This window comes from Oncorhynchus nerka, linkage group LG7, assembly GCF_034236695.1.
Source record: "Oncorhynchus nerka isolate Pitt River linkage group LG7, Oner_Uvic_2.0, whole genome shotgun sequence".
In the NCBI taxonomy this organism is placed as follows: Eukaryota; Metazoa; Chordata; class Actinopteri; order Salmoniformes; family Salmonidae; genus Oncorhynchus; species Oncorhynchus nerka.
Genome location: NC_088402.1, coordinates 95,399,995 through 95,415,573, shown reverse-complemented (window position 1 = coordinate 95,415,573; position 15,579 = coordinate 95,399,995). Strand labels below are relative to the sequence as shown.

Genomic DNA, 15,579 nt, shown 5'->3' with positions numbered 1-15,579 from the left:
TGAGCCCCTGTCCATAGAGTTGAATGAGCCCCTGTCCATAGAGTTGAATGAGCCCCTGTCCATAGAGTTGAATGAGCCCCCATAGAGTTGAATGAGCCCCTGTCCATAGAGTTGAATGAGCCCCTGTCCATAGAGTTGAATGAGCCCCTGTCCATAGAGTTGAATGAGCCCCTGTCCATAGAGTTGAATGAGCCCCTGTCCATAGAGTTGAATGAGCCCCTGTCCATAGAGTTGAATGAGCCCCTGTCCATAGAGTTGAATGAGCCCCTGTCCATAGAGTTGAATGAGCCCCTGTCCATAGAGTTGAATGAGCCCCTGTCCATAGAGTTGAATGAGCCCCTGTCCATAGAGTTGAATGAGCCCCTGTCCATGGAGTTGAATGAGCCCCTGTCCATAGAGTTGAATGAGCCCCTGTCCATAGAGTTGAATGAGCCCCTGTCCATAGAGTTGAATGAGCCCCTGTCCATAGAGTTGAATGAGCCCCTGTCCATAGAGTTGAATGAGCCCCTGTCCATAGAGTTGAATGAGCCCCTGTCCATAGAGTTGAATGAGCCCCTGTCCATAGAGTTGAATGAGCCCCTGTCCATAGAGTTGAATGAGCCCCTGTCCATAGAGTTGAATGAGCCCCTGTCCATAGAGTTGAATGAGCCCCTGTCCATAGAGTTGAATGGTTTGTTAAACTTTTTGGAATCAATGTTTTTTTGTTGTTGTTTTTTTGGCATACATTATGAAAGTGTAATTCCGTTACCGTGGAACTGCCCGAGAGGGTAGAGGAGAGGAGAGGAGAGGAGAGAGGAGAGGAGAGGAGAGGAGAGGGAGTGTGATGTAGGTGTATGCTGAGGGTCTGTTGTTGAGGGGAAATGTGAGTAAGTTAGAAGGCTATTTGTGTCTCTCTCTTATCTTCTTTCCTCTCTGTCACGCTCACTTTCGCTCCCCCTCTCTCCTCTCTCTACTAGTTGATGGGCTCGTTGGTCCTTGCAGTCGGGCTGTGGTTGCGGTTCGATCCTGAGACCGTCGCTCTGCTGAACGGAGACGGAGCGCCAGACACCTTCTTTTATGGTGAGTACAGGTACAGGAATCAGCCAATCAGTAGGGAGGGGATGTGTGAGTTAGCCAATGGGACTGGAGGAGGCCTATAAATGAACCAATGAGCAGGAGCAGGAGAAGTGACAAGATGTCAGAGAGGCTGAAAGTGGCCCTGGAGAAGCGGTGAGGATTGTAATTTGAAGATAGGGTCACAAAAATGTCTGCTTATAAACTGTATGGAAAACAGCGATGTCTAATTCTATACAACGTTGTCGCCCTGAATACTGAACAGAAATTTAAACACAACGTGCACCAAAAACGGGCCACTGTAAAATATCTCAAGTTTCTTGTGTAATTGTGTAATTTGTGAAATGTGTAATTGGCATGCTGACTGCAGGAATGCCCACCAGAGCTGTTACCAGATAATTTAATGTTCATTCATCTACCATAAGCCGCCTCCGACCGGCCTCACAATCATAGACCACGTGTAACCGGCCTGATCAGCTCGATGCAAAGGAGATGTGTCTCGCAGCATGAGCCAAATGGTGATCACACCGGATACTGACTGGTCTCCTGATCCACGCCCCTACCCTAACAGGTATCTGTGCCCAACAGGTATCTGTGCCCAACAGGTATCTGTGCCCAACAGGTATCTGTGCCCAACAGGTATCTGTGCCCAACAGGTATCTGTGCCCACCAACCGGTATCTGTGCCCACCAACCGGTATCTGTGCCCACCAACCGGTATCTGTGCCCACCAACCGGTATCTGTGCCCACCAACCGGTATCTGTGCCCAACCGGTATATGTGCCCAACCGGTATATGTGCCCAACAGGTATCTGTGCCCAACAGGTATCTGTGCCCAACCGGTGGTACTGACTGGTCTCCTGATCCACGCCCCTACCCTAACCGGTATCTGTGCCCAACAGGTATCTGTGCCCAACCGGTATCTGTGCCCAACAGGTATCTGTGCCCACCAACCGGTATCTGTGCCCAACAGGTATCTGTGCCCAACAGGTATCTGTGCCCAACCGGTATCTGTGCCCAACAGGTATATGTGCCCAACAGGTATCTGTGCCCACCAGGTATCTGTGCCCAACCGGTATCTGTGCCCAACCGGTATCTGTGCCCAACCGGTATCTGTGCCCAACAGATGCATATCTGCATGTCCAGTCATGTGAAATCCCAACCGGTGGTACTGACTGGTCTCCTGATCCACGCCCCTACCCTAACCGGTATCTGTGCCCAACAGGTATATGTGCCCAACAGGTATCTGTGCCCACCAGGTATCTGTGCCCAACCGGTATCTGTGCCCAACCGGTATCTGTGCCCAACAGATGCATATCTGCATGTCCAGTCATGTGAAATCATAAACAGTGTAAAAAAACACCAGTCTGAGTCAAGAACATTCACGTTCAACAGTTTCCTGTGTGTATCAAGAATGCCCCAACATACAAAGGACATATGGTTAGTCTATAGACAAACACACTGTCAACTATGGTTAGTTAGACTATAGACAAACACACTGTCAACTATATGGTTAGTTAGACTATAGACAAACACACTGTCAAGTATATGGTTAGTTAGACTATAGACAAACACACTGTCAAGTATATGGTTAGTTAGACTATAGACACACTGTCAACTATGGTTAGTTAGTCTATAGACAAACACACTGTCAACTATATGGTTAGTTAGTCTATAGACAAACACACTGTCAAGTATATGGTTAGTTAGACTATAGACAAACACACTGTCAACTATATGGTTAGTTAGACTATAGACAAACACACTGTCAAGTATATGGTTAGTTAGTCTATAGACAACCACACTGTCAACTATATGGTTAGTTAGTCTATAGACACACTGTCAACTATATGGTTAGTTAGTCTATAGACAAACACACTGTCAACTATGGTTAGTTAGTCTATAGACAAACACACTGTCAACTATGGTTAGTTAGTCTATAGACAAACACACTGTCAACTATGGTTAATTAGTCTATAGACACACTGTCAACTATATGGTTAGTTAGTCTATAGACACACTGTCAACTATATGGTTAGTTAGTCTATAGACACACTGTCAACTATATGGTTGGTTAGTCTATAGACACACTGTCAACTATGGTTAGTTAGTCTATAGACACACTGTCAGCTATATGGTTAGTTAGTCTATAGACAGACTGTCAACTATATGGTTAGTTAGTCTATAGACAAACACACTGTCAACTATGGTTAGTTAGTCTATAGACAAACACACTGTCAACTATGGTTAGTTAGTCTATAGACAAACACACTGTCAACTATGGTTAGTTAGTCTATAGACACACTGTCAACTATATGGTTAGTTAGTCTATAGACACACTGTCAACTATATGGTTAGTTAGTCTATAGACACACTGTCAACTATATGGTTGGTTAGTCTATAGACACACTGTCAACTATATGGTTAGTTAGTCTATAGACACACTGTCAACTATATGGTTGGTTAGTCTATAGACACACTGTCAACTATGGTTAGTTAGTCTATAGACACACTGTCAGCTATATGGCTAGTTAGTCTATAGACAGACTGTCAACTATATGGTTAGTTAGTCTATAGACAAACACACTGTCAACTATGGTTAGTTAGTCTATAGACAAACACACTGTCAACTATGGTTAGTTAGTCTATAGACAAACACACTGTCAACTATGGTTAGTTAGTCTATAGACAAACACACTGTCAACTATGGTTAGTTAGTCTATAGACACACTGTCAACTATATGGTTAGTTAGTCTATAGACACACTGTCAGCTATATGGTTAGTTAGTCTATAGACACACTGTCAGCTATATGGTTAGTTAGTCTATAGACACACTGTCAACTATATGGTTAGTTAGTCTATAGACACACTGTCAACTATGGTTAGTTAGTCTATAGACACACTGTCAACTATGGTTAGTTAGTCTATAGACACACTGTCAACTATATGGTTAGTTAGTCTATAGACACACTGTCAACTATATGGTTAGTTAGTCTATAGACACACACTGTCAACTATATGGTTGGTTAGTCTATAGACACACTGTCAGCTATGGTTGGTTAGTCTATACACACACTGTCAACTATATGGTTTGTTAGTCTATAGACACACTGTCAACTATATGGTTAGTTAGTCTATAGACACACTGTCAACTATATGGTTAGTTAGTCTATAGACACACTGTCAACTATATGGTTAGTTAGTCTATAGACACACTGTCAACTATATGGTTAGTTAGTCTATAGACACTGTCAACTATGGTTAGTTAGTCTATAGACACACTGTCAACTATATGGTTGGTTAGTCTATAGACACACTGTCAACTATATGGTTAGTTAGTCTATAGACAAACACACTGTCAACTATGGTTAGTTAGTCTATAGACAAACACACTGTCAACTATATGGTTAGTTAGTCTATAGACACTGTCAACTATGGTTAGTTAGTCTATAGACACACTGTCAACTATGGTTAGTTAGTCTATAGACACACTGTCAACTATATGGTTAGTTAGTCTATAGACACACACTGTCAACTATGGTTAGTTAGTCTATAGACACACACTGTCAACTATGGTTAGTTAGTCTATAGACACATTGTCAACTATGGTTAGTTAGTCTATAGACACACCCTGTCAACTATATGGTTAGTTAGTCTATAGACACACTGTCAACTATATGGTTAGTTAGTCTATAGACATACTGTCAACTATATGGTTAGTTAGTCTATAGACATACTGTCAACTATATGGTTAGTTAGTCTATAGACACACTGTCAACTATATGGTTAGTTAGTCTATAGACACACTGTCAACTATATGGTTAGTTAGTCTATAGACACACTGTCAACTATATGGTTAGTTAGTCTATAGACACACTGTCAACTATATGGTTAGTTAGTCTATAGACAGACACACTGTCAACTATGGTTAGTTAGTCTATAGACACACTGTCAACTATATGGTTAGTTAGTCTATAGACAAACACACTGTCAGCTATATGGTTAGTTAGTCTATAGACAAACACACTGTCAACTATGGTTAGTTAGTCTATAGACAAACACACTGTCAACTATGGTTAGTTAGTCTATAGACAAACACACTGTCAGCTATGGTTAGTTAGTCTATAGACACACTGTCAACTATATGGTTAGTTAGTCTATAGACACACTGTCAACTATATGGTTAGTTAGTCTATAGACACACTGTCAACTATATGGTTAGTTAGTCTATAGACACACTGTCAACTATATGGTTAGTTAGTCTATAGACACACTGTCTAGTATATGGTTAGTTAGTCTATAGACACACTGTCAACTATGGTTAGTTAGTCTATAGACACACTGTCTAGTATATGGTTAGTTAGTCTATAGACACACTGTCAACTATATGGTTAGTTAGTCTATAGACACACTGTCAACTATATGGTTAGTTAGTCTATAGACAAACACACTGTCAACTATATGGTTAGTTAGTCTATAGACACACTGTCAACTATATGGTTAGTTAGTCTATAGACACACACTGTCAACTATATGGTTGGTTAGTCTATAGACACACTGTCAGCTATGGTTGGTTAGTCTATAGACACACTGTCAACTATATGGTTAGTTAGTCTATAGACACACTGTCAACTATATGGTTAGTTAGTCTATAGACACACTGTCAACTATATGGTTAGTCAACTGTCAACTATATGGTTAGTTAGTCTATAGACACTGTCAACTATGGTTAGTTAGTCTATAGACACACTGTCAACTATATGGTTGGTTAGTCTATAGACACACTGTCAACTATATGGTTAGTTAGTCTATAGACAAACACACTGTCAACTATGGTTAGTTAGTCTATAGACAAACACACTGTCAACTATGGTTAGTTAGTCTATAGACACACTGTCAACTATGGTTAGTTAGTCTATAGACACACTGTCAACTATGGTTAGTTAGTCTATAGACACACTGTCAACTATATGGTTAGTTAGTCTATAGACACACACTGTCAACTATGGTTAGTTAGTCTATAGACACACTGTCAACTATGGTTAGTTAGTCTATAGACACACTGTCAACTATGGTTAGTTAGTCTATAGACACACTGTCAACTATATGGTTAGTTAGTCTATAGACACACTGTCAACTATATGGTTAGTTAGTCTATAGACATACTGTCAACTATATGGTTAGTTAGTCTATAGACACACTGTCAACTATATGGTTAGTTAGTCTATAGACACACTGTCAACTATATGGTTAGTTAGTCTATAGACACACTGTCAACTATATGGTTAGTTAGTCTATAGACACACTGTCAACTATATGGTTAGTTAGTCTATAGACACACTGTCAACTATATGGTTAGTTAGTCTATAGACACACTGTCAACTATACTTAGTCAACTATAGACACACTGTCAACTATGGTTAGTTAGTCTATAGACACACTGTCAACTATATGGTTAGTTAGTCTATAGACAAACACACTGTCAACTATGGTTAGTTAGTCTATAGACACACTGTCAACTATATGGTTAGTTAGTCTATAGACAAACACACTGTCAACTATATGGTTAGTTAGTCTATAGACAAACACACTGTCAACTATGGTTAGTTAGTCTATAGACAAACACACTGTCAACTATGGTTAGTTAGTCTATAGACACACACTGTCAACTATATGGTTAGTTAGTCTATAGACACACTGTCAACTATATGGTTAGTTAGTCTATAGACACACTGTCAACTATATGGTTAGTTAGTCTATAGACAAACACACTGTCAACTATATGGTTAGTTAGTCTATAGACAAACACACTGTCAACTATGGTTAGTTAGACAAACACACTGTCAGCTATAGTTAGTCTATAGACACACTGTCAACTATATGGTTAGTTAGTCTATAGACACACTGTCAACTATATGGTTAGTTAGTCTATAGACACACTGTCAACTATATGGTTAGTTAGTCTATAGACACACTGTCAACTATATGGTTAGTTAGTCTATAGACACACTGTCAACTATATGGTTAGTTAGTCTATAGACACACTGTCAACTATATGGTTAGTTAGTCTATAGACACACTGTCAACTATATGGTTAGTTAGTCTATAGACAGACACACTGTCAACTATGGTTAGTTAGTCTATAGACACACTGTCAACTATATGGTTAGTTAGTCTATAGACAAACACACTGTCAACTATATGGTTAGTTAGTCTATAGACAAACACACTGTCAACTATGGTTAGTTAGTCTATAGACAAACACACTGTCAGCTATGGTTAGTTAGTCTATAGACACACTGTCAACTATATGGTTAGTTAGTCTATAGACACACTGTCAACTATATGGTTAGTTAGTCTATAGACACACTGTCAACTATATGGTTAGTTAGTCTATAGACACACTGTCTAGTATATGGTTAGTTAGTCTATAGACACACTGTCAACTATGGTTAGTTAGTCTATAGACACACTGTCTAGTATATGGTTAGTTAGTCTATAGACACACTGTCAACTATATGGTTAGTTAGTCTATAGACACACTGTCAACTATATGGTTAGTTAGTCTATAGACAAACACACTGTCAACTATATGGTTAGTTAGTCTATAGACACACTGTCAACTATATGGTTAGTTAGTCTATAGACACACACTGTCAACTATATGGTTGGTTAGTCTATAGACACACTGTCAGCTATGGTTGGTTAGTCTATACACACACTGTCAACTATATGGTTTGTTAGTCTATAGACACACTGTCAACTATATGGTTAGTTAGTCTATAGACACACTGTCAACTATATGGTTAGTTAGTCTATAGACACACTGTCAACTATATGGTTAGTTAGTCTATAGACACACTGTCAACTATATGGTTAGTTAGTCTATAGACACTGTCAACTATGGTTAGTTAGTCTATAGACACACTGTCAACTATATGGTTGGTTAGTCTATAGACACACTGTCAACTATATGGTTAGTTAGTCTATAGACAAACACACTGTCAACTATGGTTAGTTAGTCTATAGACAAACACACTGTCAACTATATGGTTAGTTAGTCTATAGACACTGTCAACTATGGTTAGTTAGTCTATAGACACACTGTCAACTATGGTTAGTTAGTCTATAGACACACTGTCAACTATGGTTAGTTAGTCTATAGACACACACTGTCAACTATATGGTTAGTTAGTCTATAGACACACACTGTCAACTATGGTTAGTTAGTCTATAGACACATTGTCAACTATGGTTAGTTAGTCTATAGACACACCCTGTCAACTATATGGTTAGTTAGTCTATAGACACACTGTCAACTATATGGTTAGTTACACACTGTCAACTATATGGTTAGTTAGTCTATAGACAAACACTGTCAACTATATGGTTAGTTAGTCTATAGACACACTGTCAACTATATGGTTAGTTAGTCTATAGACACACTGTCAACTATATGGTTAGTTAGTCTATAGACACACTGTCAACTACACAACTATATGGTTAGTTAGTCTATAGACACACTGTCAACTATATAGTTAGTCTATAGACAGACACACTGTCAACTATGGTTAGTTAGTCTATAGACACACTGTCAACTATATGGTTAGTTAGTCAAACACACTAACTATGACAAAGACACACTGTCAACTATATGGTTAGTTAGTCTATAGACAAACACACTGTCAACTATATGGTTAGTTAGTCTATAGACAAACACACTGTCAACTATATGGTTAGTTAGTCTATGACAAACACACTGTCAACTATATGTTAGTTAGTTAGTCTATAGACACACTGTCAACTATATGGTTAGTTAGTCTATAGACACACTGTCAACTATATGGTTAGTTAGTCTATAGACACACTGTCAACTATATGGTTAGTTAGTCTATAGACACACTGTCAACTATATGGTTAGTTAGTCTATAGACACACTGTCAACTATGGTTAGTTAGTCTATAGACACACTGTCTAGTATATGGTTAGTTAGTCTATAGACACACTGTCTAGTATATGGTTAGTTAGTCTATAGACACACTGTCAACTATATGGTTAGTTAGTCTATAGACACACACACTGTTAACTATATGGTTAGTTAGTCTATAGACACACTGTCAACTATATGGTTAGTTAGTCTATAGACACACTGTCAACTATGGTTAGTTAGTCTATAGACACACAGTCAACTATATGGTTAGTTAGTCTATAGACACACTGTCAACTATATGGTTAGTTAGTCTATAGACACACTGTCAACTATATGGTTAGTTAGTCTATAGACACACTGTTTGGTTAGTCTATAGACACACTGTCAACTATATGGTTAGTTAGTCTATAGACACACTGTCAACTATATGGTTAGTTAGTCTATAGACACACTGTCAAGTCTATATATGGTTAGTTAGTCTATAGACACACTGTCAACTATATGGTTAGTTAGTCTATAGACACACTGTCAACTATATGGTTAGTTAGTCTATAGACACACTGTCAACTATATGGTTAGTTAGTCTATAGACACACTGTCAACTATGGTTAGTTAGTCTATAGACACACTGTCAACTATATGGTTGGTTAGTCTATAGACACACTGTCAACTATATGGTTAGTTAGTCTATAGACAAACACACTGTCAACTATGGTTAGTTAGTCTATAGACAAACACACTGTCAACTATGGTTAGTTAGTCTATAGACAAACACTGTCAACTATGGTTAGTTAGTCTATAGACACACTGTCAACTATATGGTTAGTCTATAGACACACTGTCAACTATAGTTAGTCATAGACACACTGTCAACTATGGTTAGTTAGTCTATAGACACACTGTCAACTATATGGTTAGTTAGTCTATAGACACACTGTCAACTATATGGTTAGTTAGTCTATAGACACACTGTCAACTATATGGTTAGTTAGTCTATAGACACACTGTCAACTATATGGTTAGTTAGTCTATAGACACAGTATATGGTTGGTTAGTCTATAGACACACACTGTCAACTATATGGTTAGTTAGTCTATAGACACACTGTCAACTATATGGTTAGTTAGTCTATAGACACACTGTCAACTATATGGTTAGTTAGTCTATAGACACACTGTCAACTATATGGTTAGTTAGTCTATAGACACACTGTCAACTATATGGTTAGTTAGTCTATAGACACACACTGTCAACTATATGGTTGGTTAGTCTATAGACACACTGTCAACTATATGGTTAGTTAGTCTATAGACACACTGTCAACTATATGGTTAGTTAGTCTATAGACACACTGTCAACTATATGGTTAGTTAGTCTATAGACACACTGTCAACTATATGGTTAGTTAGTCTATAGACACACTGTCAACTATATGGTTAGTTAGTCTATAGACACACTGTCAACTATGGTTAGTTAGTCTATAGACACACTGTCAACTATATGGTTGGTTAGTCTATAGACACACTGTCAACTATATGGTTAGTTAGTCTATAGACAAACACACTGTCAACTATATGGTTAGTTAGTCTATAGACACACTGTCAACTATGGTTAGTTAGTCTATAGACAAACACACTGTCAACTATATGGTTAGTTAGTCTATAGACACACTGTCAACTATTGTTAGTTAGTCTATAGACACACTGTCAACTATATGGTTAGTTAGTCTATAGACACACACTGTCAACTATGGTTAGTTAGTCTATAGACACACTGTCAACTATATGGTTAGTTAGTCTATAGACACACTGTCAACTATATGGTTAGTTAGTCTATAGACACACTGTCAACTATATGGTTAGTTAGTCTATAGACACACTGTCAACTATATGGTTAGTTAGTCTATAGACACACTGTCAACTATATGGTTAGTTAGTCTATAGACACACTGTCAACTATATGGTTAGTTAGTCTATAGACACACTGTCAACTATATGGTTAGTTAGTCTATAGACACACTGTCAACTATATGGTTAGTTAGTCTATAGACACACTGTCAACTATATGGTTAGTTAGTCTATAGACACACTGTCAACTATATGGTTAGTTAGTCTATAGACACACTGTCAACTATATGGTTAGTTAGTCTATAGACACACTGTCAACTATATGGTTAGTTAGTCTATAGACAAAACACACTGTCAACTATATGGTTAGTTAGTCTATAGACACACACAACTATATGGTTGGTTAGTCTATAGACACACTGTCAACTATATGGTTAGTTAGTCTATAGACACACTGTCAACTATATGGTTAGTTAGTCTATAGACACACTGTCAACTATATGGTTAGTTAGTCTATAGACACACTGTCAACTATGGTTAGTTAGTCTATAGACAAACACACTGTCAACTATATGGTTAGTTAGTCTATAGACAAACACACTGTCAACTATGGTTAGTTAGTCTATAGACACACTGTCAACTATATGGTTAGTTAGTCTATAGACACACTGTCAACTATATGGTTAGTTAGTCTATAGACACACTGTCAACTATATGGTTAGTTAGTCTATAGACACACTGTCAACTATATGTTAGTTAGTCTATAGACACACTGTCAACTATATGGTTAGTTAGTCTATAGACACACTGTCAACTATGGTTAGTTAGTCTATAGACACACTGTCAACTATATGGTTAGTTAGTCTATAGACACACTGTCAACTATATGGTTAGTTAGTCTATAGACACACACACTGTCAACTATATGGTTAGTTAGTCTATAGACACACTGTCAACTATATGGGCAGTTAGTCTATAGACACACTGTCAACTATATGGGCAGTTAGTCTATAGACACACTGTCAGCTATGGTTGGTTAGTCTATAGACACACTGTCAACTATATGGTTAGTTAGTCTATAGACACACTGTCAACTATATGGTTAGTTAGTCTATAGACACACTGTCAACTATATGGTTAGTTAGTCTATAGACACACTGTCAACTATATGGTTGGTTAGTCTATAGACACACTGTCAACTATATGGTTAGTTAGTCTATAGACACACACACTGTTAACTATATGGTTAGTTAGTCTATAGACACACACACTAGTCTATAGACTACTGGTTAGTTAGTCTATAGACACACACTGTCAACTATGGTTAGTTAGTCTATAGACACACAGTCAACTATATGGTTAGTTAGTCTATAGACACACTGTCAACTATATGGTTAGTTAGTCTATAGACACACTGTCAACTATATGGTTAGTTAGTCTATAGACACACTGTCAACTATATGGTTAGTTAGTCTATAGACACACTGTCAACTATATGGTTAGTTAGTCTATAGACAAACACACTGTCAACTATATGGTTAGTTAGTCTATAGACACACTGTCAACTATATGGTTAGTTAGTCTATAGACACACTGTCAACTATATGGTTAGTTAGTCTATAGACACAAACTTATGGTTAGTTAGTCTATAGACACACTGTCAACTATATGGTTAGTTAGTCTATAGACACACTGTCTAGTATATGGTTAGTTAGTCTATAGACAAACACACTGTCAACTATGGTTAGTTAGTCTATAGACACACTGTCAACTATATGGTTAGTTAGTCTATAGACACACTGTCAACTATGGTTAGTTAGTCTATAGACACACAGTCAACTATGGTTAGTTAGTTAGACACACTGTCAACTATATGGTTAGTTAGTCTATAGACACACTGTCAACTATATGGTTAGTTAGTCTATAGACACACTGTCAACTATATGGTTAGTTAGTCTATAGACACACTGTCAACTTAGTTAGTTAGTCTATAGACACACTGTCAACTATATGGTTAGTTAGTCTATAGACACACTGTCAACTATATGGTTAGTTAGTCTATAGACACACTGTCAACTATATGGTTAGTTAGTCTATAGACACACTGTCAACTATGGTTAGTTAGTCTATAGACACACTGTCAACTATATGGTTAGTTAGTCTATAGACACACTGTCAACTATATGGTTAGTTAGTCTATAGACAAACACACTGTCAACTATATGGTTAGTTAGTCTATAGACACACTGTCAACTATATGGTTAGTTAGTCTATAGACACACTGTCAACTATATGGTTAGTTAGTCTATAGACACACTGTCAACTATATGGTTAGTTAGTCTATAGACACACTGTCAACTATATGGTTAGTTAGTCTATAGACAAACACACTGTCAACTATGGTTAGTTAGTCTATATACACTGGTTAGTTAGTCAATTATGGTTAGTTAGTCTATAGACACACTGTCAACTATATGGTTAGTTAGTCTATAGACACACTGTCAACTATATGGTTAGTTAGTCTATGTCAACTATATGGTTAGTTAGTCTATAGACACACTGTCAACTATATGGTTAGTTAGTCTATAGACACACTGTCAACTATATGGTTAGTTAGTCTATAGACACACTGTCAACTATGGTTAGTTAGTCACACACTGTCAACTATATGGTTAGTCTATAGACACACTGTCAACTATAGTTAGTCTATAGACACTGTCAACTATATGGTTAGTTAGTCTATAGACACACTGTCAACTATATGGTTAGTTAGTCTATAGACACACTGTCAACTATATGGTTAGTTAGTCTATAGACACACACACTATGTTAGGTGTAACTATATGTCTATAACACACTGTCAACTATATGGTTAGTTAGTCTATAGACACACTGTCAACTATATGGTTAGTTAGTCTATAGACACACTGTCAACTATGGTTAGTTAGTCTATAGACACACTGTCAACTATATGGTTAGTTAGTCTATAGACACACTGTCAACTAACTATAGACACACACTGTTATATGGTTAGTTAGTCTATAGACACACTGTCAACTATATGGTTAGTCAACTATAGACACACTGTCAACTATATGGTTAGTTAGTCTATAGACACACTGTCAACTATATGGTTAGTTAGTCTATAGACACACTGTCAACTATATGGTTAGTTAGTCTATAGACACACTGTCAACTATATGGTTAGTTAGTCTATAGACACACTGTCAACTATATGGTTAGTTAGTCTATAGACACACTGTCAACTATATGGTTAGTTAGTCTATAGACACACTGTCAACTATATGGTTAGTTAGTCTATAGACACACTGTCAACTATATGGTTAGTTAGTCTATAGACACACTGTCAACTATATGGTTAGTTAGTCTATAGACACACTGTCAACTATATGGTTAGTTAGTCTATAGACACACTGTCAACTATATGGTTAGTTAGTCTATAGACACACTGTCAACTATATGGTTAGTTAGTCTATAGACACACTGTCTATAGACAAACACACTGTCAACTATATGGTTAGTTAGTCTATAGACACTACTGTCAACTATATGGTTAGTTAGTCTATAGACACACTGTCAACTATATGGTTAGTTAGTCTATAGACACACTGTCAACTATATGGTTAGTTAGTCTATAGACAAACTATGGTTAGTTAGTCTACACACTGTCAACTATGGTTAGTTAGTCTATAGACACACTGTCAACTATATGGTTAGTTAGTCTATAACTATGACAAGACACACTGTCAACTATATGGTTAGTTAGTCTATAGACACACTGTCAACTATATGGTTAGTTAGTTAGACACACTGTCAACTATATGGTTAGTTACACAAACACACTGTCAACTATATGGTTAGTTAGTCTATAGACACACTGTCAACTATATGGTTAGTTAGTCTATAGACACACTGTCAACTATGGTTAGTTAGTCTATAGACACACTGTCAACTATATGGTTAGTTAGTCTAATACACACTGTAACTATATGTTTAGTCTATAGACACACTGTCACTGTTAACTATAGACACACTGTCAACTATATGGTTAGTTAGTCTATATACACACTGTCAACTATATGGTTAGTTAGTCTATAGACACACTGTCAACTATGGTTAGTTAGTCTATAGACACACTGTTAACTATATGGTTAATTAGTCTATAGACAAACACACTGTTAACTATATGGTTAGTTAGTCTATAGACACACACTGTCAACTATATAGTTAGTCTATAGACACACTGTCAACTATATAGTTAGTTAGTCTATAGACACACTGTCAACTATATGGTTAGTTAGTCTATAGACACACTGTCAACTATATAGTTAGTTAGTCTATAGACACACTGTCAACTATATAGTTAGTTAGTCTATAGACACACTGTCAACTATGGTTAGTTAGTCTATAGACACACTGTCAACTATGGTTAGTTAGTCTATAGACACACTGTCAACTATATGGTTAGTTAGTCTATAGACACACTGTCAACTATATAGTTAGTTAGTCTATAGACACACTGTCAACTATATAGTTAGTTAGTCTATAGACACACTGTCAACTATATAGTTAGTTAGTCTATAGACACACTGTCAACTATATAGTTAGTTAGTCTATAGACACACTGTCAGCTGGGCACTGGTCCTGCAGGTCACTACATTATGTCTGTTTAGTGCAGAGTTATAATACTGACTCTCCTGCTGGTCACTACATTATTTCTGTTTAGTG

General features: G+C 37.2%; 1 protein-coding gene across 1 annotated transcript in view; it reads left to right on the top strand.

Moving 5' to 3' along the window:
* tspan2b (tetraspanin 2b) overlaps positions 1-15,579 on the top strand; it is a 60,536-nt gene that overhangs the window by 33,087 nt on the left and 11,870 nt on the right. Inside the window, exon 2 of the mRNA XM_065021009.1 lies at positions 957-1,059. Within this exon, the coding sequence (XP_064877081.1) occupies positions 957-1,059 (103 nt within the window). The remainder of the gene's footprint in view (positions 1-956; positions 1,060-15,579) is intronic.